The following is a 25239-nucleotide window of genomic DNA, read 5'->3' on the forward strand; positions in this document are numbered from 1 at the left end:
TCATAAATCATTATTCTATATGATGCTAGTCTCAAGCCAGTCTCAAGTTAACATGGCAACAATTAACAAATAGCAACAGGTAGATAGACGACCCCCCACTCCTAAATATACATGTAATACTACCTCCAGCAATGCTAAAACATGAAGGTACATTACAATGTAAAATCAACAAGTATTTTATTTCTGTAAATACTAGTTTTTGACAGATTTATTCACATCATCAAAGTGTAAACATCAAATGAACTTCCTTTCCAGTTGCAATTTCTTGCTGAAGTTTGATGTGGCAAGCAAATCATTTGAACACGAACATAATTCTGTATCTATCAAATTTATTCTAAAATATATTATGTACAAGTTGCTCTTAGTTTGTTTTGGCAATGCTTTCACGAGTTTCTCACTCTCACTCAAATTCACACATCAGTTTTGGTTGTTGCAGCCACTGGGTCTCCACAATACACTCTCCACTTGACAAACACACAATACAACAAAATTAGGCAACTAAAAGGCCTTTCTTATGGTCCAAATGCAATATATATTGTTCTCTCTTTATGTAATCCTCTTTTTTTCCAGCAAATCTTAATCAATATAACGAACAAGTTTGAAGGTTTGTTTTAAAAGGTCCATTTTGAAATTGAGTTTGCCATGCACTACTCAGTCAAATCAATGCTATCAGTAGGACAAACCACTACACAGATTTGACATACAAATTGTAGGTCATTGGAACAGAATGCGGTGGTTACTGGTAAAAGTACGCAACTTGCTATTCACCTGTGTACCTAATCACTGGCTTGATGGTCGAGACCTTTCAATCATTATTTATACCTATAAAAAGTGGCGATCAAGTCTCCTAATCTTACAACGGCGCAGATCTCTTAAAGCCACCTTTTAGCACTGGGAACAGTGATGTAGAAAATATTTAAATTGTCACATTTGATGCCTATGTATAGCTCAGTTGTATGACAAAAACACCCAAACATAAAAAAAATATCCTAATAAAGCCAAAAATATAAGGATATATCACTAATTTTCTCAATAAACAATCACAGTGACAGTTTATTCTAGAATCATCTTTAATATTGTTCACATTTTGTATACATTGTATTTAACAATTGAACTTAACATTAATTTTATTGATTAACATTTTCATGTTGTTTATTTTTCTCCTGAACTCACATTTTAGAACTATTTTGATGCATTAAAGCTGGGTTTCTTCATCTGCAAATGTTAGCAAGGGGCTTAAATGCCGCAGTAGCATCCAATCATGATATTACTAAAATGTATTCATATTTCATCTGGGTAATCAGCCTCTTTGGTTCAAGCACTGATCTCCCTGAAGGCCCTGTCATTAATACTGTAAAACACAATATTTTCGCGGCATGAAATTTCTGCAAATTGGAGCCGCCGTCCTCTTTCGCGGCATGAAATTTTTAGGAAAAGCAAAATGTGTATAGACTTGAGGAAAAAAAAAAAATCTGAAATCAGATTTTAATTTACAGAATACAAGTATATAATGCCTGTACCATTTAAACAAAGTGACATACTGCTAATGCATGCACGCTACAGTGATACCATAATCCATGAGAGGTCTTGCCAGCTTAGATTTTCGGTAGGCTGAATCTACAGATTGTCACGACAAGGATTGCTTCATTTGCTGCGCTGAGCATTTCTGTCGGGTCATTGCACACACACATTACACATATGCATCTAGACTAGAGAACAACGGAACAGAACAGTGGATTTTCACACACATTTGTCTTGCACCTAAAAATAGGCTCTCCTGTATTTGCAATGGGGTTGCTCAACAGTCAAAAGTGAATATCATCCTCATCTTAGCTACGAACTGGTTCATCTAAAATAATAATCTGAAGTATTATTGACCATAATCTCCACTATTCAGGTTACATTCAAATACTTGCAAATAAATTCTCCATTTCAGCAAATTAAAAGGGTGGTACATCTTGTACATCTCCTATCAACAAAAAAAAAAAGTTTTTCTTTGAATCTATATTCCATTTGAGGTCTCATAAGCTAACCCAAGAAATCAAATAGACTTGGTAGTTCAAAAATCAAGCACCAGCACAAGAAAGAATAAACTTTAGTTGTCCTTCTGCTGTTGTCCCTTTTTTTTTTGTCAATACATGTGCCTGTGAACCATGTAGAAGGCAGAGTGTAAAATAAGGGTAGAAATATCTTTTTCCGACAAGCAATGACAATTTTCATGTGTGCCATGCTAAAGCACAAAATTCCAGTCTCTCGCATGGTTCCCCCATTATTTTTATCCGCAGAGTTGCAAAGGAGACTCAACAAACACAGAAGCTTGTGTCTTTGCAAAGATAAGAGATATCAGTTGGATGAAACCAGTGCAACCAAAGATCCTACACCCCATAAGATGATCAACTCTCCCGATTTTACAGGACGCTGGTGAAATGGAAGTGGCTGCCACCTGCTAACATTGAGCACGTATAGATCGAACAAGTGTTAGCCTTTTGCAAAGGCAGCTCGCAATAATTTGTGGACATGCACAGTCACAGCGAGTGTAGTGACCTACGAGTGGAGCTGAGACGAAAACTCGCTGTGCAGTCTTTTGGAAATCGTAATAATGGTATACCTGCCAATAGTTTGGTGTAGCTATTGATGCAGTTTAATGCACTGCACTAATTCTTAGGTTTACTCATGATTCTTTATATCTTATATAGCAAACATTTTTGACAGACAAAATGAACACAGAACGAAACATATTGGCAGAATTATTGTGCATATTAATTGAGTCCATTTACATTGTGAAACTACATAACAGAAAAAAAGAAATATTTGGCAAGAAAATAGTTTTCAGAATACCACCAATGTACATGTTCATGTACTGGTACCTGTATTCAAAGCTGGGCAATGTTATTTTACCTCATGGTTTTATGAACATAGTCCCAACAGGAGACTCATACCAATCTACAAAGCCGCAAGGACAGATTTACAGGGACCAGTTCCCCTTATTGCAAATCTACCCTAAAACACACGGGATGGCATCAAATGGTGGCATGATGGTGTGAAAATGGTAACTTACTGTTGAATTTCTTCAGAACTGAATGTGCTCTCAGATCTTCCTTTTTGTTTCCACCTATGTTTAAGGTACTTGCCAGGTGCAATACACCAGCTACAGGGGGTCTACTTACCGGGGTCGTCCCACTAGACCGACACCCACCAGTCATACAGCCCACGAGTTCGACACTGAAAACAGGTCCATGAGTCATACAGCTCACGAGTCATACAGCCCATGAGTTCGACACTAGGCAAATAAAGCCCATGAGTTCGACACTAGGTAAACACAGCCCACGAGTTCGACAGACACAACACGGGGCTTAATGTGTTGGTCTCGTGTGCCTTGTTAGGTTAGTGTCAAACTAATGGGCTGTATGACTCGTGAGCTGTTTAACTCATGGGCTGTATGACTCGTGAGCTGTATAACTCATGGGCTGTATGACTCCTAGGTGTCGGTCTCCTGACGTGCACCCCTACTTACCATCTAAAATGTAACATCTTTTCCACTTGACTTTATGTCCTTAATCAATACAGAGGAACCTCGTTATGAAGAAATTGGATACAACAAAACCCTCTCATATCAAGGTGATTTCGCAGTTCCCATCCCTTTATATTTTTGTTTTCATACCGTAATATAGTGAGCATCTTCGCATTTGAAGGTAACGCCATGGTTTGTGGGTCCTTGTTACAAGATTCACCTGTATTCAAACAGAAGTCACAGATATCCACCCATGTTTTTCATAATGTCTACTTCAGCAGCACAAATCCAAAGAATAAGAGGTTTCAGTACATGCCGTGTAGAGTACATGAAGATTGTTCCACTTCAGAAAAAGAGAAAACTGGGGGAATTTCATCAAGTGTTTTGTCAGATATTTTTTTTTTGACAAATTGTTATAAGCTACTGAAATCCCTGCATCTGACTGGCTGAGAGCAAATTTGTCAGTAAAAATATCTGAACAAACCCTTGATAAAATGCCCCCTGAATGTATGACACATTACTCTACAGTCACGTCCAACTTCCAGCAGTGAAATATTTTCCTGCTACGATAACGATAATAAATACACATCATAAATAAAGCAGCCAAGACAGTAGTATGATGGCACCAATTCTACCCATCTAACTACAGTTTTGGCAAAAAACAATCTCAAGACGATAAGTACAGATCCAGTAGCCCTCTTTTACAAGCACTCACAAATTTCTTACCAACTTCGATAGAAGGTGGTACTCAATCGATTTTACAAAAATCGTGTGAGAACATCTAGAAAATCCTGCTTTTTCAGCTAGTAAATTAGCGATGAAAACATTGCTTTGAGCGCTAAAGGCATTTGACTCCTACTTAGAGAAATACATGTGAACACAATGTATGAATATAACAGACCTACTGACAGACTGAAGAAATGAATGTATGTGTGTACAACAAACTCTCTTTTTCAGTCCTCCCTTGGCTCCAGATTCCCACAATGCCTTGCAAATGAGGGCCACTACTTGTTAAATAAAACAACAACAAAGAGTAAATTAAGACATTCATGAACGAAGATCTTGGCTAAACTGAAGATCAATATGACGATGAAGAACCCGTGTAAAAAAAAGGTGACGTTTTGCATCTGTGCAACGTGTTGTGCTGAATGTCAACATGGCGTGGAAATTTTTCAGAAGCTTGGTGGAGACGTAGAACACTGATTGCTTTAATACAAGATGGTCATTTGCAAACAATGGTCAGAGTTAAAGAGGAATTCCAGTCCAATCATAAATTAGTCTGATATGAAAGAGTAAAATCTTATGAGTACAAGAGCGAAAACTTGATCAAAATCACTTAAAAATTAGGGAAATTATGAAATTGTAAAGATTCGCTAATTTCTGCAAAACAGTTCTAGTACAGTTGAAATGAAATATGCAAATGAGTGAGCTGATGTCATCACCTCATAATTTTTCCATTGATCATGTACAAAAAAAGTGACAAAAATTCACTGTTTCTGTTATTGAAGTGTAAAACATGATTTTATTCTGGTTGAATACTTGTAACTTAAGAAAACAATCACTTAGATATATCAGGATTTGAGAATGGGACGTAATTGTGTTTGAATGAAAAACTGGAAATATAAAGTTCTTACGTACAAACTATATGGCAAGTTGTGAGGGGATGACATCACTTCATTATTCACATATTTATATTGACCGTTCAAGAACTGTTTCTTGAAAAATTAGCAAAACTTCAAAATGACATAACTTCATTATTTTTCACACAATTTTGATCAAATTTTCATCGTTGTGCTCAGAAATTGTTACTCCTTCTTTTCAGACAAAGTTTCACTTGCACTGGAATTTCTCTCTAAGATTGAAGACATACACTAATGATACTTTGGCACAATGAACGCCATTGTTTCAAGACCCGGTAGCGTAGGAATTCAAGGAGTGGGAAAGCTGGCCAGGCTCGGATATATTCAAGAATCACCTTTTCAAATTGTGTGTACATAGCTTTATCACTGGGGGGTGTTTCATCAACGTTTGTCGGCGCCGACAACTTGAATCACCATAGTAACAGTCAGTGACAAGAGCATCTCAGCCCATCAAAACCAAGGATTTTGCTGAAATTGGTCAGCGCTGACAGTTGTCGGTGCTGACAAGCGTTGATGAAACACCCCCCTGATCTCTATGTTAGTACACACACAGCTGAAGAATCTTGACTGTAGTCGACCATTATCGACAAGCATATGCTTTGACACACACGTTCGCTGACACGCGGCTGTACGGGTACTATAAATGGCAGTCTGTTTACCCGGTGGCCAGCAAATGAAGACTGATTCAATCAGACCAACCATGTTTCCCCAAGCTACCTGGCCATTCATTCTCTCTTGGCAGCAGCATGGAAGCCACAGGGGTCTCTTGTGAATCTACAAGACAAATGTAGCACCTATGCAAATGGAACAAAACCTCAAAATACAACACACACTGTTATCTTCCCCTATACAACATAAACACTCCCACTTTCTTCAATATCACCCATAAATAATTCTGCATCAGAGTCAAATCATTTCATGATATCAGCTTGCCTGAAAAGGACACTGGAATGCAACGGCCATAGCTAGGACCACAATGCATGGTTTGAAGACAAGCGAACTATGGTCCCAAGGAGGGCTTATAATCTTTATGTCCCCTGAATATGGTCAACCAATATCATCACTGTAATAAATAATCATATGTTGAATATCAACTTCACTTTTCAGAATTATATTTCATTTTGAAGTGTAGCATTGAACTGCTGGTAATTCCAAAATAACCAAAGAATGTATGGTAAAATACACACATGAAAGCATCGCTGCATTTTACATGCAAACTGTATAAACAATGGCATAAACAAATCATGTCCTGCTACTTTTGTGCAGTACAATATCGGGGGGGGGGGGGGGGAGTACTCTTGAAAAAAAAGAAAAAGGGATAATATGATTTGATGGATAATCTTCAAAACTGGAGAAAAGTGTTGGTCTGTGCAAAATATGTGCTAGTGTTTTCATGCTGGATGCCACAGTGACATCCTATTCGCATATATTACTGCAGCTTGTGCAGTTATGTTGTGGGAAAAAAATGGAGAATTAAACATCTCTTTAGTGCTGCTACTCAAGTAGGATGTGGTAGATGACCTGTAGGTCTGTGCCAGTAGAGACTCCACATACATGTAGGACATCTTTCTTTTGAATACTGGTCCCAAAACACATCAAATGCCTCTAGATAATTTTGGATATAGGAGAGCAGTTGTGGTGACAGCATTATGTGTGCACCATACTCTGCTCCGGTCATTTGCCCACTTGCCCGCATAATGGTAGGGCATGTCAAAAGAGACATTTGCCTGCCCAGAGTGGCCCCTGCTCGAATGCTGATTGGAGATTTTGATCATTATCATCTCTTTCCTCGCAATATATGCACAGCACTGATGATAAGCTAATTCGTCATGGCATTACCACACATTTATTGGCCTGATGAGGAGTTGATAATCAGGAATTCATCTTATCTATTAGAGGTCACTTTTCTGGTGTGGATGATTAAATTCATACCAAGCATTTTTTTGACAGGTTTCTACGAGGTTTTGCACTCACAACGAATGTCTACATGCCTGGGTGGTATCAAATGTGTTCACTGGCCCACAGGAGCAAAACACTGAATGAAATCATATACAAATTTGTATTCTTACACCTTATTGAATTCCTTCTCTAGCTTAATGGGGAAACTATAGGATATATTCACTCCTACAATGGGTATGACCTTTTTTTGGAGATGTATTTTCACTACTTCTTGCAAAAAGCTAACAATATTTTTGTTGATTTTATTAATACTCTTAACTGAGGAGTTCATCACGTTTGACCAAAGAGTAAGGTCTGCAACTTTTTTAGTATGAGACTACAATAGATCTACAACAATGACTGTCAACCATTACGAAGATGGGTACTGTTATTACATGTGCATTCGTAGGTACCATGTTACTATGGGGCCAACGTTGCTCTGCAATGCAACAAGGGATAGGGGTAAACAGCAACTGGGCTTTGCACTGAAAAAGTGGTGCTCAGTTTAAGGGAGAAATGTTATTACTGCAAGACCGAGTCGACAAAATTACTTTTAGAGACCAAACAGTTGATGGTGGTATTGAGTCAAAGTGAAGTCCTATCAAACACCCTTAACAAGGTATCACTCAACTTGATAACTAATACATTGTACAAATATTACTGTTTCCAATATAGCAGGGCTCGACAGCGGTGGTGGCCAGGGGCCACTAAAAATTGTAATGGGCTACCAAATTTCCAAAAAGGCTATCTTTCGTTTCATTACCTATTACGTACATAAGCTACATGTACTAATAAGCATACCCTAGTTCATTGCAGCACCAAACTAACTTAAATTTGTAACAGTCAATGGTAAATTAATTTGTCACAAATAATTTTCATTTGAATAATCACACACACACACACACACACACACACACACACACACACAAGGAAAATTTAAAGTGTCATGTCCTTTGCTTAAAGCCTTAAATCTTACATGATGAAGCTTTCACAAGGGGCGTCTAGTCTTTGGAGACATGAAGTCAATTATTGTCCTGTTTCTAGCTACCTCTTCCACCTCAAGGAACCCAAAAGACGAGGTAACACTATCCATCAGGGAGAAATCAGCAACACAAAGGGAAGTTTTTAAATGAAACTTCACTAAATAAGTGCATAAAATGGCTTTGCATTTTTTTTAAAAGACCAATTGTGACCAAGACGGGACATCACTATATTTGAGCATTCATTTTTTTTTTCATAATTCCCCCAACCCCCAAAATGATATGAATATGATCAGCCATTCCGCTCATCCACACATGGTTTACAAAAATGGAAGATTCTTCATTTTCACAGTCCAACATGACTTCTTTCTGATTTTCATTTTTTTTTCTTTTTGTGATTGTTGTACGCCATGTTATTAATATTGTTTGGCTCCATGCGTCCAATGGCACTCGAGATTCCATTGCAGGACCAGACACAAGTACACCTCCCTCTGAGTGGAGCCAGTTGAGAATAGATCTGACATCACAAGTCACGATCATCATTCAGCACACATTACAGTCCCCTTTGCAACACATCCAGGGGGCTTCAGTAAAGTTGGGTGGACCAGTCATTGACCAATTCATCTCCGTCCTCAGACTTCGTGCACAGGTGAGGAGTTACGGCGCTGTCATCTCCGCGCTTTGTATTCTTCCGCCAATTTTTCAATCAACGTTCGAATCTCCTGCCGCTTCTGGGACACGACCTCCTCAGGGAACCAGTTCATCAGACCTTTCATGGGGATGTGATAGTTCCTGATGGGTTTCTGTTACATAAAACAAAGTAATACAATCAAACATCATTAAATATCTCTGGGTTCATTCTACAAACATCAGGAAGAGGGGAGGGGGTGTATAAGCAATTGTTGATGGTACATGAACAATTATGTATGAAAGTATCATTGCAAATTTCCTTCGAAGCCTAATAAAAAAAAAGTTTGATATTGCACAAATCAATTCAGATTTAAAAAAAAAATCAAATGGCCACACTTTTGGAGAGTGATGTTAAAAAACATTCCCAACAAACTATATTTTGCTTTGGTTTCATGCTTCTATGCTGTTGGGAACTATTACTTTCAGGTAGAAAAAAGAAAGAAGGATGAAATAAACAGATAGCCTCACATTGATTAAAATATCTCACAAAAATGATCAATAAATGTCTGCTTGTTTATCGTCATCATTACTATAATTTGCCAAGACTGGGATGGACAGCCCTTTCATCATGAAGAAATATTCATATCACTTCATCAGATATACAAAGTGTACATTTTGTATTACCACTTCATCATATATATATTTTGTACTACCAAAAAGAAAATGAAACACATACATTGTACCACATACAAGAAAATACACAATATTCAGAGAAAAAAATATCACTTAAGGTGAGTAATACCCCCGCCCCGTGACGACAGTCTTACCCAAGGAATGATCTTTCCTTGATCTTCTGCCATTTAAATGCCGTTACCATGGCAACGCAGCTTCCGACACGTCCGAAAAATATGTCTTGCACATCTTCCCACCAAGACTATTGTGTGTGCCACATTTCATAAGCTTTTGTCAAAAACTGAGGAAGTAGTTCAATCCACAATATCTTTCCTTGATCTTCCGCCATTAATATGCCGTTACCATGGCAACGCAGCTTCCGACACGTCCAAAAAATATGTCTTGCACATCTTCCCACCAAGACCAATGTGTGTGCCACATTTCATGAGCTTCAGTCAAATACAGAGGAAGTAGTTCAATCCGCAAGATCTTTCCTTGATCTTCTGCCATTTATATGCCGTTACCATGGCAACACAGCTTCCGACACGTCCGAAAAATACGTCTTCCACATCTTCCCACCAAGATCAAGGTGTGTGCCACATTTCATAAGCTTTGGTCAAAAAACTGAGGAAGTAGTTAAATCCGCAAGATCTTTCCTTGATCTTCTGCCATTAATATGCCGTTACCATGGCAACGTACTTTCGGGTACTGTCAAAAAATACGTCTTGCACATCTACAACCAAAGGCACACATCTGTACCAAGTTTCATGGAAATTGGGCAAAAACTGAGGAAGTAGTTTGCAACACAAAATTTTCCATCATTTTGGCTCATAATATGTGAGCTGTTACCATGGCAACATACTTTTTGTCACTGTCAAGAAATGTGTCATGCTGACCTATATCCTAAGACAAACATTCAATATGAATTCCATGAGAATTGGAAGAACACTGATGAAGCAGTTTTGCCATGAAGCATTTTGCCCTATATTTTACCAATAACATGCCGTTACCATGGCAACGCACTTTTTGCCACTGCGGAAATATGTGTCTTGCACATTAACATATTCAGATGAACATCTGTACCTAATTTCATAAAAATTGATCACAAACTGTGGGAGGAGTTCGCGACGCAAGATTTGTACCCATTTTTGCCCATAATATGCCGTTACCATGGCAACGTACTTTTGGTACTGTCAAAAAAATACGTCTTGCACATCTACAACCCAAGGCACACATCTGTGCCAAGTTTTATGGGAATCGGTTGAAAACTGAGGAAGTAGTTCGCGACGCAAGATTTGCAACGGACCAACTGCCCGACCACCCGACCGACCGACCGACCGCCCGACCGCCCGACCGTCCGCTGATTCCTATATACCCCCTTCAAACTTCGTTTGGCGGGGGTATAATGAAAACAAAAGAGAGACTCAAAATGGGTGGAGGGCTTTTATATCTACAAGAGAAAATATAATACGGAAATGCAAGGTTTTCAGGCTGATTGAACTAATCAGTTGCTTTGATCATACTTTGATCATAGCAGTTCCCTTTGTCCATGAACAACAGAGAAAAGCTAAAGTGCTGTCTTCAATCATTTCATTTCAATTTATGTACATAAACATACACACACTTGTATCAAACAGATAACAGTGTTTTTCTTCTCCATAGAAAACATTGTTCTGTGTGGTAATGACAAGATATTATGAATAATGTCAATAGCATGCCATAGCTTAAAGGGATTGTTTAGTTTTGGTTGAGACCTAATTTCAGGTTTCTAACATTTTTTGGTGGGATAATGAGAAACCTCTTATGAAATATGAAAGAGCATGTAATTCCATGAGGAATTCAACGTTTATTTAATGAAAATTGGTTTTGAAATGGCTGAGATATCCAAAACAGAGCGATTCTAATAAGTGTGGGACCCACACTTTATTACGATCGCTTTGTTTTACTTTGTTTTTGGATGTTTCAGTCATTTCAAACCCGATTTTCATCAAATAACCTTTGAATTCCTCTTAAAATGGTATGCTCTGTACTATTTCACAAGTGTTTTCTTGGTATCTTGCAAAAAGTTAAAAGCCCAATTCTCATCTCCACCAATACTGTACCATCCCTTTAAAATACACAAAGTCTCTCAAGTGTTGCGGAAAAAAACTACACAAGATTTACATACACGGGGGGGGGGGGGGGGGGGGGGGGGGGGGGTAGTGGAGCACTCTTTCCTATCTCCTGAATATGCAATCAAATATTCACATCTCTCCCACAAAACTACCAGGGCTGGGGCCAGCACCAGACCTCACCTCAAAGAAGGCTTCCACATACTGGCAGACGTAGAGGCCACAGTCGCTGAAGTTGTTCTGCTGGGGCACCTTTGGGCTGATCCCCTTCGTGTTGTTTGGGTTGAACTCACACTTGCCTCCCTTCCTAGTCTCCCACTCCACTGTCAGGTAGCTGCACGGAAAACACGGATGGCAGACTAAAAACATTAGGCTTTAGTCTTCATTTAAGAAATTTTTGAAAACCACCACACGCCTTAAAGCAAATCACACATGGTCAAGCTATCATATCATTTGTCTTGGGGTCTGTTTTCTTTTGTTTTCTTTTGTTTTGTTTGTTTGTTTTCTGTCCAAGTCTACACTTATGTACTTTAATCAATTATTTTTTGCATACTCATATAAAAGGGAACTTACTTTACAATACCTTTCTGGCTTTATTCAAGTTCTCTTTTTTTTTTTTTTTTTTTAATCTATTTTATATTGTATTGTAAAATTCAGTACGGTTGTATTGTTTTATCAGAAAATGAGATGAATAAACAAATTGAATTGAATTACATTATATTATACAACAGCCACAAAGTTTCAAGCTATCCAGTTGGTTGACTGCCCATCACATGACATGTAGTTAAAAGTACCACTTCACGCTGTTGCTGTTGAGCGTGCAATTTTTGTCTTGTAGGATATTGCATGCTAATGTAACCCACTTCCATATACTCCCATGATAAGGTCATTATCAACTTAGTTTTGCACAATTGCATGCCACTAATGTCACAACATATATACTTTTGCAGCACATACTCAATCACTACTTTACTGTCAGCCATTTCAACCAGTTTCTTTCATGTGAAAGATGTTGATCATGGAGGTGAGTTTTATGACGACAGGAAACAAGTTAATCTTTTGTCTCACTAAAAAACGTAGTAAGGTGTACGACGTTTCACTTGTTACTGCTGAGCTTCGTCAGGTACAATGAGACACAGCGGTGTGTGCGCGCAGGTTATAGCCTCTTCTTCGTGTGACAAAGGATTAACTTGTTTCCTATCGTCTTATAATTTCTTTCATGTACGACTGTGCCACAATAATTTACAACCATTCCCTTTTCATGAAAAATTGATGCCAAGCAACCAAATTTCCAACAAGGTTATATTTTGGTGGCCCAATCAAGAAAGTAAGATACAAGCTGGATTGTAATGTTTCTTTTTATTTTGGGCCAGCACATCTGTTTTTCAGGCCACCAGAAAGTTAATGTTGAGCACTGTGTAACTAGTCTCTCATCTACTCTCTCATAACATGATATATGGAACAATTAAGGAATACTGTAAATATTTTATACTGCCTCACACCCTTTGGAGAAGATATAGAGGCATGAAAAATCAGTTGGTACAGCAAGAAATTATCAGTGGATAATGACCTAAGTAATGTAGATTATGAAAAGCCCTTCTTTACGCAACACCCATGTGGCACTGATTAAAGTCACAGAGAATGTAAAATGAAACAAATGCTTTGTCTATACTCACTCTCGTAGCTTGGCAATGACGTTTCTCCTTGGCGGTCCCATTAGAGAGTCGAATATGAGAATGGCAGGTCTGGACAGGGATACAGGATGAAATGAGGTAAATCTAACAAGGTGCATCCTTACAATTTGGCAAGGGAAACTCACAAGAAAGCAATGTGTCTTGCATTGTTCCTACTCTACATAGCTGTGAGGTGAGTGAAATTATTTTACCAATGCATGTGTGAATGTAAACACACCAGGGGACTTTGGGATGAAACTTTTTACCTGAGAAAACTAAAGGTTACTTTTGTCTTCAGATTAATGGAAGAATCCCGCTAACCTGAGTTTTCAGATTTTACAAGGGTTTTTTTTGTGTGTGTGTGTGTGTGGAAAGTTCCATACAACTGGCCCAAGGAGAACACTACACAGTAGATTGCTACCAGTATGGTTACTAGCGGCTAATGAATGCAAAAGTGTTTAAATCATTCACTACAAGTTACTGCCAGTTAGACCAAACTTGCCAGGCTAAAGCAAAAATACTGCTATAGTGATTACAGAATCCAACCAACTCTTCAAGGAATTCTTGTTGGGCAGTACTGATTCACTTACTGTATACGCCAAATATTTCGTGAGGTTTTTATTTTCGCGAATTTCGCGAATCAGGTGCTATTTGCGAAATTAAAGACGTGCAAAAAGAATGACTATGATCCCGATAAGAATGCGATGCACAGGTATACATTTCTCCGTTCAGTACAGTACTCCACGACTGCGAATTTAACCACTCACGAAATTGTCGGGAAGTCCCGGTTCATGAAACTTTAGACTCGTTATTCATATCCAAATCATGCCTCAATTGTTCAGCTTTGGGAAAAACAAGAAAGGCATTTGCAGAGATCTACAGATTTGATACCACAAAAACTAAACTGCGGCTAATACTTGCATTACACAAAGCTATGTAAGGTTGTTGTTCTGACAAGGTTAGTGCATTATCATACCAACACAACTCACTGTTCAAAGTGTTTCTGGGGGCAATGGTACTGCTGGTATTCCAAATCTTCTGATGTTCTCTGCGTCGTCAGCAGCCCATTAGGCTTGACTGGCCAGGCTGCGCTTCGTGTGGACACAGAGGGCGCTTTGCTTGACGTATCAAGCTGACTGGTTGACGATATTGCACAATTTTGGGCAGCCTGTAAACGGTTTGAAAACAGAAGAGGGGTACATTGGTCTGTCATATGCTAAGTAAGTCTGCATTGGACAAGGAGACTCAAAAGACACTCAGCCTTTTCTAAAGATAGTAGACAATCAACAAGAGGTTACTGAAGTTCAGAAAATGGGGTTAAGGGGGTAAACAGCAATCTTTTTTTTTTTTTTTTTCAAAAGTGTACCAGGGAATATGAAATTCGTCTTCTTCCCAGTTTTGGGGGCAATATCCTATACAAAACAGTCTTCATCATGATACTATGCTTTAAAACCAATGTTCAAATTGAGCATGCTTCTTGATACAAAATCTAAGATTTAAATAAAAATGACATACAAATAGAAGTCAAGAATTGGTCTGTCAAGGTCAATGCAGGACAATTTGAAGTCTGCCTGTCATCATCATGTGTCGTTTAGCAAAAAAAAAAAAAAAAAAAAAAAGATGCTGAAAACTGCTTGTCCAACAGTGGCAAGCAAATAGAACAAAATGGAGTCAAAGGGGGCCTGGGGCTTTCGATCCAAGCAGAAGTTGCATGAAAACATAAGAAAATTACACTTATCTTGCATAAGAACTTCCACATATCTTAAGTCCAATTTTAATGAAATTGTCACCATTCTTGCATCGTAACTTATCAGCTTATTCATAGGAGCTGTTGTTGCTCAGTGGATTAGACAATGAACTATCAATCTCTACGTCCCTGATTCAAGTTTCTTGGCTGCAGTGGTCGTGTCGTTGGGCAAGACATTTTATGTTCATTGCGTAAGCTTTCGGAGGGGACTAAAAGCTGTCAGTCCTGGGGTTGTTTGCTAATAAGCACTCAGTGCTTCCATAGCGGTAAAACAGATCAATCTAATCAAATTCAACTTGACACCACATTTCAACTTTCTAAAGACTTCACATAAATATGGACATGCTGTATACAGGAAGCAAACACACATTGATATGATGAAAATCAGATTAAATCACTAAAGAAATCATCAAGGCCTATACATAGTCACTAGCTGGACTGTCCTCTGCACAGAAGTTTCCTGTTTGGCTGGCTTAACCCATTGAGGATGAGTCCCAAGTATACCCTGGCAAGTGTCTATGGGAAATGTGTGTTATAGCAAAATCAGCCCATCCTCAATGGGTTAAAAAGTTCATCGAAATTCTGTTTGAAATATTTTTTTAAAAGATAATATAAGGTATTATTAAAAGAGAAAATTGCTATTATGAGCTGATCATTAAAATCTTGAATACCATGGGCTAGACAGCATCAACACATCTGCTTAATTTGTAGCATGATGTGACCGCATTATACACATCCTCTGTCCTAGATACATGATCTGATATAATTGATACCATCCCCGATCAAGCCAGCTAGACTGGACAGTATCTATTCATCTGTATGCAAATAAAGTCAAGAAAACAACCAATAGACACCAGCCAGGCCACTTGCCACTGGGATGCTCTTGTCTATCATGCCTACTTGCAGAAACACACATTGAATATTTTTCTTTCATAACAGTGACACATGTGCCTAATGGTCATTTTAGGATAATCCTGAATGTGATCTGTTGGTGCCTATATACTCTTAATGTGCCATGGTGTTAACCTTGTGTGCCACATTTTTCTGAGACAGCAATGCATGAGCTCATGTTTTCCACAGTCATGCAACTTTTAAAAAATCGTATATGCTACGGATGCAGTGCAGCAAAGTTGCAGAGAAATTTGCAAGCTTTGCTGTATCGTACATAGGTGTGAGGAATGGAATCGCGAGTGACACGTTTAACCTACCGATAGCAAAACATTGATATGCACACTGTTTTACACACATACCATTAACGGTGTGGATGAAGCTGTTGGCGTGGATGAAGCTGCGGGCGTGGAGGCAGCTGTAGACGTGGTAACTGATGGCTTTCCTGATGAGTTCTGGCTGTGATTGTGTCCACTTTCACTTTCAGGTCCATCAGTTTTTGTGTCACTTTCACTGTCCCCACCCTCAAATTTCTGCTCGGGGCTTTCAGAAGTGTCCATTGGCTCCTCCGCGTCTTCCTCCTCTTCCTCCCCGCCGGCCTTGGGGCAATGCCTGCTCTGACCGGTCAGTTGGGGGTGGACGGTACAGTGCCCCCTGTTTCCATTGTGCAACATGACACGGTCAAGCACTGTCGGTGCACTCACTTTATAATCCGGCCCTACAGCCTGCAGTCCGTCCGTGCCGTGATTGGTCACTTCTTTGGCCGCTGATAAGCTTTGCGCACTCGCTGACGATTTGTTAGATGGAGATGGAGAGGGAGCAGGGGACTGCTGCTGCTGCTGCTGCGGTTTGCTGCCCTTTTGCAGGTGCTGGACTCGACCAGCAAAGCAAATAATTGCTACAAACCAGTGAGCGCTGGAAATGGAGAAAAAAACAGTGAAATCTATGAAACGATTCCAGATGTCATAACAGAAAGTTGCTGGTGCATCACTCATTGCTGATTAGCTAAATGTTGCCCTAGAAAGGACTGAAATGGGCATAAAACTATCAAAGACTGACTACAAACTATGGTAGACTTTGCAGTGGGTTTTTACACTTCAAGTCATCCGACCCAAGTACTGTAGGTGTAGGACTTGACTACCCATTGATGTATTATCACAATATTGGCTTGGTCCAACTAAAGCTGCATGACAACTGCCAGAGAAACATGTGTACAAAACGTCATACTGTAAAACAGGATATTTTCTCAGCATGAAATTTTCGTGAAAATAAAACTAAAATGCACACGAATATTCCTCATTTTTCAGTATCCTATCATTCATACTTTGTGACTGTTACATAAATTAGCTATTACTGTGAGTTTTGTTTTGTCTTGCATTGTGTACTTCGTAACCTGTCTATGTCAGTATAGTACATAGTTTTGCGTTATAACATGTTTTGTGTTTATTATATTCATTATAGCTTTTTTACAATACAGGACTCAACAGCTCAGAGGCCTTTCGCTGTTCCCTGCAGCCTGCAGTACAGTGCTTGTGGAACTCTTCATTCTCTGCACAATTTTTATTTTTTTGAAGTACTGGAAGATAGTTCAGTCAAACCTGCCTTAGCGGCCACCTGTCTATAGCAGCCACTGAGAAATCCCCCCCCCCCCCCCCCCCCCCCCGAGAGAAAAGCCCTGTTAGAGACACTGTGTATAGCGACCACCTGTTTAACACGGCCAGTGGCCCCAAATTTTGTTTCCCACGGTAGAATTTAACCTGTCTATAGCAGCCACAGACCCGATGGAGCTGTAGCCAAGCCGGTAATTCAGCGTGTTTTTTTTGCTTTATAGCCATGCCAGTCATTCATGGGCAACGTTCAGTGATCACCACCGCTGCATTCATCACTCATTCAATCATAGTTTTAAGCTTTCTTCACAACTAAGCACATGCTACTGTGCAATTATTTCATATTGTTCAATGATGATGATGATGATGATCCACAGCATTTGTATGGCGCCATATATCTGTCACAGAAACATTCAAAGGCGCATGAAACATACATGCGCATAAGTACACACATACTTGAACATGTATACAACGATGATACATGTACATGTAGGAAATGCACACAGTTGGATAACCTGTCAATAGTGGCCACCTGTCTATAACAGCCACTTTTATCGTCTCCCTTCGAGGCTGCTATAGACAGGTTTGATTGTATAAACTTGAAACCTGATGCATGAAAACTCACCAATCATTGATGGGAATGATGATAAAGTCCTTCTCAAAGATGTCGGTATGACGCGTCCACTTCTTGACCTTCTCGTGCCGCTTCTCCTTGGGCGTCATGCCGTTGAGCTGGGGGGAAATATTGCCGGGTGTGTCCCGCTGCATCAGGCGCTTGTAGAAGAAGCAGCTGAAGAGGTGGGTTCGTTTGCGGTCGCTGGCGCTGAGCTTTTCCATAACCACATACCTGCACAGACAAAAGGTTAAGCATAGCATGCAGCTAGTACCCAAATTGAACCGTGATTCAACAGCTTGCTTCAACAGCTTATTGGGCAAAATACGACAACAAATATCGTGGAATGGGGAGGGTCATACAGAATGTTCTATCAGGGGCCTACTTTATCAATAAGAGTTCAAATTGATTGTAATACTGATTTTGTTTGTAATTCTATGGCAGACTATATAGGAAGGAAGATAAAATTATACTCAACTCTTGTAATACTAATACCAGATAATACTAGGCCCTGCTTTACTGCAGGACTTGTAACCTCAAAGTGGTAGCATCTTAAACCATGAGGTCAGAGCATGCCCTACACCAAGTGCCCACATTTGGAGTACTTATGGTATTACCACATAATCTTTTCACACACCAACAGCGTGTCGCATAAACTCTTCTGATCCTTCAGTAGAGATCATCAGCAGGCCCTCCGAAGACTTGCAATCTTATTGAGCGACTTCCTGAAATTACATTTCTATTTGTGTCGCAAAATAATCCAACATCTGAAAAAAACAATCTACTCTTTAAAATGCACTGAACATATAATCACTCTATCATACAGTAATGCCACCTCACTGCCATGCCATGAGATGAAAGGATGTATTCAACCCTGGTAAGAGTATTAGTATTACAGGCAGCATTCATGCATTTTACACCTGGTACAGTCTCCACAACTGTTATCACCGACAATGCCATACAGCCATATGTCCCCCAAAAAAAATTACAACGGGACCCTCTGCAATAATAACTTTAAAAATAGTGAATCAATCCAAATACAATTTCAGGGTATGAAACTACAACTCATTGCCCACATCTTACAGAAAACCTCATTCGATTTGCTTCAGTGGTCAAAGGGAAATGAGGAATTTTGTAGAGCTTGTCAGGAATCTCTTCCCTCCAAGTTCTGTCTAATGGTTCATACAATAATATGCAGTTCCAAGAGCATCCAAGTGCTAAACTTGGAAGAATCAGACTCATGACATGCTTTACAATAATCCACATTTCTCTGTGACCTCTTGACCAAATTGAATGGGGTTTTCTGCAAAATAGAGCTGAGATGTTGTATTCTAAGACCCTGAAGTAGCATTTAGACAGTTTAATCAAATTGGGAGTTATAAATGCGAAAATCTGATTGTCATTTTTTGGGGGGACATACTGTAGTACGTACTTGAGGTAGAAATCAATGATGACATCGTTGAGAAATTCTCCATCTTGTAGACAAGCTCTGTCTTCCGTTGTCACGGTGATGCCACCAATGGTTGGGGGAGGAGGAAATACAAACAATCGACTGCAAGGAAGATAAAAACACACAGAGATTACGAAGGTACTGTAAAACAAGGAATGTTCGCGTGCATTCTAATTTCGTGAATTTTGCGAAAGCCAACATACGCGAAATTAAAATGCACGTGGAAGTTCCTAACTGCACTATATGCACTGAATGCCAGTGGCAAGTCGCAAAAATTCAATGCCGCCAAAATGGCCGTCAGCTCCAATTCGCCAAAATTTTATGCCACGAATAAATTGTGTTTTACAGTATGAAAAAAAGAAACCAACAGTTTTTTTTGTGCATATCTCGTGCAGGTAAAACACATATCATTCATCCTCCAACATTTATAACTCATGCACTGTGATGTATCAAATAATGACAGAAACAAAGATATCAACACAGAAACTTTGAAACGTACGAAATTACAAGATATATGTAATTTCAAATGAGTAACTAAATAAACAGTAAACAAAATACTTTTTTTTTCTTTCGAACTATATCAAAGAATGATAAGGTGCATGAACATGTTAATGACAGTAATGAACAAAGAATTCCTTTATAATTAGGTAATATACTGTAAACGCCGAATATTTCGTGAGGTTTTTATTTTTGCGAATTTCGCAAGTCAGGTGCTATTCGCGAAATTAACGACAGGCGAAAATATTGACTCTGGTCCTGATGTGAATGTAACGTATGCGTGTATCACTTCTCCGTTCCAGCACAGGACTCCACGATTGCGAATTTAACCACTCGCGAAACTGTCCGCAGTTCCCGATTCGCGAAATTTTAGACTTGCGAAATATATGGCGTATACAGTAGCTTTTACAGTGTATATCAAATGAACAACTGAATTGATAAAATAATGAAGACTTAATGTTCTCACTTGTCCAGCTGGTCTTCTGTATTGCCCTTCGATCTCTCTTTGGTCTCTGGCCGGCCTATATGAACCCCACTCTGTAGCCTGCTGAGGTTGTTCAGCACGGACCCTGCCAGGGTGATCATTCCAGTACTGGACAGGACTTGGGTGGTGCCCGATGTGGCCACCAGGATGCCCACCTTCTTCATTTCTGGCCGTAGGCTGGCCATCAGTAGCTTCTCTACGTCCTCTCTGGTGATGGACTCAAACATGGCAGCTGGAGGGTGGCAGTAAGATTAAGAATTTCTGATGATAATAATCAAATTTGTGCATGAATTGTGCCAAATCCATTGAATAAAATACTTAAAGGAAACCCAAACCCAATGAGCAATGTGGATCGAGTGCAAGCAGCAACATTAGTAGAACACATCAATGAAAGTTTGAGGAAAATCGGACAATCAATGCAAAAGTTATGAATTTTTAAACTTTTGATGCTGGAACCGCCGGATGAGGAGGCTACTAGAGGTTATGACGTATGAGTGGACAACAATATAAAGAAAATACAAAGAAAATTCCACAAAATTTCACTTTTCTAGCACAAAGAAAAAGCACTTGACTACTAAACCGCTTTCAGAAAGCAGGGGGAATAATTGCTACCTTTAACATATGTCAGTATCAAGTTGATGGAATGCGCAATTTTCATGAAAAATGAATTTTTGTGGAATTCCCTTTATATCTATATTCCCTATATATGGAACACCAGGGGTATCATTTGTCAGGATGCTATATGTGAGAACACTGAGGCAGCCTGATACTCCCCAGGTGAACCTTCAAAGAAAACTTAAAATAAAATCAGGCGAGAGAATAGCACACACACAAAATATTGGAATGTGCTGCAGTGGGTTGAAGTGGTTCCATCTAAAATGTCCTCAACAATCTCTGTCATTGAAGGGATACAACAATGAACAAAATGAAAGACTCAAATTCATGAAATTCTTCCATCAAGTTGTCGACATGTATATTGCAACTGATTGACACACATGTATTGCCCTACATCGAAGTAAATAAGCACTGAAGTGATCAGTGTTTTAATAGTGGCCATGACAAAAGAAATCATGGGCATACATACTCGAGCAGGATTCATACCTACAACCTTCTGCTCTCGGGTCAGGCATCTTATCCAAAACAATGATCAATTCGGTGCTTATTGACATCAATATAGGGCAATTTGTCAACCGGTTGCAATAAAAACGAAACACCTACTGTTGGTTGTCTCGGCAACCTTGGATGACATGGTTGTCAGGACTCTCTCCATCTCCTGTTGCATCTTCGGAGTGAATTCAGACGGCAACGGACGGATCACTACTATCCGCTCATGCTCCTCTGGGTGGACAAAACAAACATACGAATCAATTTTTTACACACAGGTGACAGATAGTGTGCACTATGCCTTCAGTAGTTTAGAGCCAAAACATAGTTCTCTTTAATAGGGGTTCAAAATTCATCTCCCAACCTTTGGAATTTGCTTATGATACATCGACAGGGTCTACAAAGAAACTTGCTTGGCTGATGCGATTGCCCGGATAATGAGCTGCTTTGGAGTATTTGAGATCAAAAGAGTAAAATCATTTTGATTGTATGCATACAACTTTAATTCCTGAAGAGTGCCCCCCCCCCCCCCCCCCCCCCCCCCCCCACATGGGAAATGTGTGTTGTTGCAAAATCAGCCCCTCCTCAACAGGTTAAAATAGATTATAGGTTTGGAAACAGCAGAAATCAATGTAGTAAACTTGTTTCAAAAGCTTGCATCACACATTCAGGAATGATCACTGCTGATTTCCTGGGTGCTCTGCCAAAAAGAAAAGTTCCTCTCAATACTGACCTTTGCTCCCCGGGTCAAAGTGGGCTTCTGACCGATTAATGTACAGGCGGGAGCGCACCACCTGAGCAAAGCCAGGTGTGGTTCTGATGAATATACTGGACATTCCGGAGTTGCTGATGTAATGCTTACAATTCACTATATCCTTGAGAGCCATTGAAAACTGACCGCATTTGTGTATATTAGCTGCATGAGAAAGACAAGGAGAAAAAAGCAAAGAAAACACACACAAAAATCTTTCAAATAAATTATGTTCATTGAATTTCTCCTACTTTCACACACAGAAAAACACCTTCTATGCTAAGCTGCATTCATTATCAAGATAATATTGCTCCAATATTGCTTTTTTTCTTCTTCTTTTTTTTTTTTTTTTTTTGGGGGGGGGGGGGGGTTCTCCATGAATGTGAACCTCATATCCTGTGCAAAGGTATCAAACCTTTCACATTTTGACGTGTGCTTTTGTTGGTGTTTTGTTTTGTGTTTTTTTATATTTATCAGAGGGGTTTGAAAGGAAGACAATAAAGGAGACTTTTCCCTATAAACAAAGTCATCATGAATTTATACAATGAATACACAGCAAAACGTCGTCATCCAATATTAAAATTTTCAGCAATTCAATTACACAAACCCTTCAAGTTGCTGCATCTATGGAATGTCAGTATGCAGCCCAAATTGGCGTTTTACTGGCATTTGAAAACACAATCTCTGGCACAATGCCCTCACATACCTCGCAATGAATCGTAACTTTGTCATACAAATATTACACTTTCCCTCAAGACTCTGTCCAAGGTAGAACTGCAAAATATCTACCCTGAAATACAGACTAAGATGATTCCTCACACAAGCAAATTCACAAACGCATGTTACAATTTCTTTTGGCTTCATAACCACAAAGGATTTCTGCACAAACAACTTTTGAGTCACATGACAGGGACGACTATCATATGGTGCAAACATCACTGAATAAATATATACCATATATTTCGAAGAGTTTTTATTTTTGTAAATTCTACGAGTCGGGTGCTGCTAGCAAATTTGGCTACAAATTTAGGAACACACGAAAATGATAAGCTTGATCCAAGCACGAATGCACCCTGAACACATAAATTTTCATAATTTGTTTATTATTATGCTAAAGGGCCCCAATTAAAAGCTGTGCTCTTATGGGGCCACAGCCATCAATAACTTGTTGTTATGTACACATGCATGAATTACAAGTCAATTATTGCATCAAACTGTTAACGTTCATAATTTATTAGTGGAAATCCTGATGGAATCCCATTTTCTTTGCTCACATTTCCACTAATGAATTATATTCATTTCCTTCTGTTTGCATTTGTCACTGTTTATAATTGTTACATTGTATCAATCAACAAATAATTGGTGCAAATAATTTGAATTAAAAAAAGACACTACTCACATTGGAAGTTGAATTTGAACCCCTCTGCACTCATAGTCACCGAAGGCAATGGGGGCTGCCCACTACCCTCCACCGCTGGGCGGGGCCATGACCCAAACTGCAGCACTAAAACCCCGAATTCCAATTCCCGCTCGCCTGACTTCGGACTGCCCACGGATGGCGATCCTGCCGCCCCATCAGCCGGCTGCTCATGTGCAGAGCCAACAAAGTTTCCCTTCTAGATTTAATGACGAGCAAGAACAAACAGCAAATGTGATGATACTTTTTCCTGTTGCTTAATTTTGAGATGACTTCAGATATAGCTTTTGGCATCCAGATATCTAACTCAGTTTTGAAGGGGATTAGCTGCAGATTTAATCAATAAATCTACACAATATCAGAAAAAAAATTGTATTCAAGAAACTGCCAACTGGAACATGAAACAGGAACTCTTTTCAATGTGTTAGAAATTGAAGAACACGTTATAAATTCATCAATCAAGCACTCAAATTAGCAATCAAACACTCATATAACAGAGAGCTCAGAGTAAAGACAATTTCTAACTCAATAATTTTGTACTCTACCTTGCAAAACACTAACAAGGAAAAGTATCTGAATAATAAAAAATACACAGTAAAACAACAAAGATGTGGTCTTTGGGATTTGATGGGTTGAATGGACCTGAGGTTGTGTTATGTAATCTTGTGCTGATGATTGCTGGTTTATTCTGTAAAAAGTCAGCCCTCCTCAAAACAATTTCCCATCAGCCTTATAATTAACTGCAACTTACAATACTGCCCGACTTCACTTATACAGCCATCAATTAACCAGATTCTTCATTATCCAGACGAGGACTGGCTGACAATTTGGGGTTTTTTTTTTCTGTGTTTTAATATATTTTCAGTGCCAAATCTCACTCAAAACAAACAGGAAAAAATAGACCAATGGAAATCAACATAAAACAACACTGCTTTCAAAGCAGAGATTATAGTGATTTACAGTTACAACCAATTCTGAGCATGTTTATTGAAGGTCATTAGACAGAGGTCAGAAGGTCATTAGACAGAGGTCAGAGGTCATTAGACAGGGGTCAGGAGGTCATTAGACAGAGGACAAAGATTCTCACCTGGTCCCTCATCATGGCCTTCTTGCTGGCGTGTGATGATGTCGCTTCCTCTTCAGACTCTGCGGCTGCAAAGTGGTTTAAATTATGACCGGGGACATATAAATACAGTTTGTAGATGGAGTGGCAACTCAATGCAGACACATGTCTGGGTTTTAAAGAATTACAACTGGATATTTAATATTCCTGTACACCCTGAAGCCGTGCAGGGCTTCTCTCTAGATCTCCACAGCAAAATTTCGAGACAAAGAAAAGGTCCACATTTCACTCAATTACTAATTGCACAATTTTGAATGAGATACTAGAATTGTCTAGAACAGTTAAGAGAAGGATTCAAAGCTAAAAACATGCATTTACCTTCCGGTCAGTAAATCAAACCTAAAACTCACCAAGACGTCTAATACTATGACTGGTAATAGTGATTGGGCGCTATCACTCTCT

The 25239-nt window shown here is 39.2% G+C and overlaps 1 protein-coding gene across 1 annotated transcript in view; it reads right to left on the minus strand.

Moving 5' to 3' along the window:
• Positions 1 to 8606: 8606 nt before the first annotated feature.
• Positions 8607 to 25239, minus strand: part of LOC139724565 (uncharacterized) — a 32351-nt gene continuing 15718 nt past the window's right edge. Inside the window, exons 10-21 of the mRNA XM_071635700.1 lie at positions 24802 to 24866; positions 23697 to 23913; positions 22280 to 22462; positions 21661 to 21780; positions 20425 to 20674; positions 19443 to 19562; positions 18023 to 18244; positions 16153 to 16705; positions 14145 to 14323; positions 13159 to 13227; positions 11666 to 11816; positions 8607 to 8872 (exon numbers count right to left, since the gene is read on the minus strand). Coding sequence (XP_071491801.1) covers positions 8738 to 8872; positions 11666 to 11816; positions 13159 to 13227; positions 14145 to 14323; positions 16153 to 16705; positions 18023 to 18244; positions 19443 to 19562; positions 20425 to 20674; positions 21661 to 21780; positions 22280 to 22462; positions 23697 to 23913; positions 24802 to 24866 — 2264 coding nt within the window. The 3' untranslated portion in view covers positions 8607 to 8737. The remainder of the gene's footprint in view (positions 8873 to 11665; positions 11817 to 13158; positions 13228 to 14144; positions 14324 to 16152; positions 16706 to 18022; positions 18245 to 19442; positions 19563 to 20424; positions 20675 to 21660; positions 21781 to 22279; positions 22463 to 23696; positions 23914 to 24801; positions 24867 to 25239) is intronic.

The sequence above is a fragment of the Diadema antillarum genome, unplaced genomic scaffold, assembly GCF_040938485.1.
Source record: "Diadema antillarum isolate AM-2024a unplaced genomic scaffold, OU_Dant_1.0 scf00000015, whole genome shotgun sequence".
NCBI lineage: Eukaryota > Metazoa > Echinodermata > Echinoidea > Diadematoida > Diadematidae > Diadema > Diadema antillarum.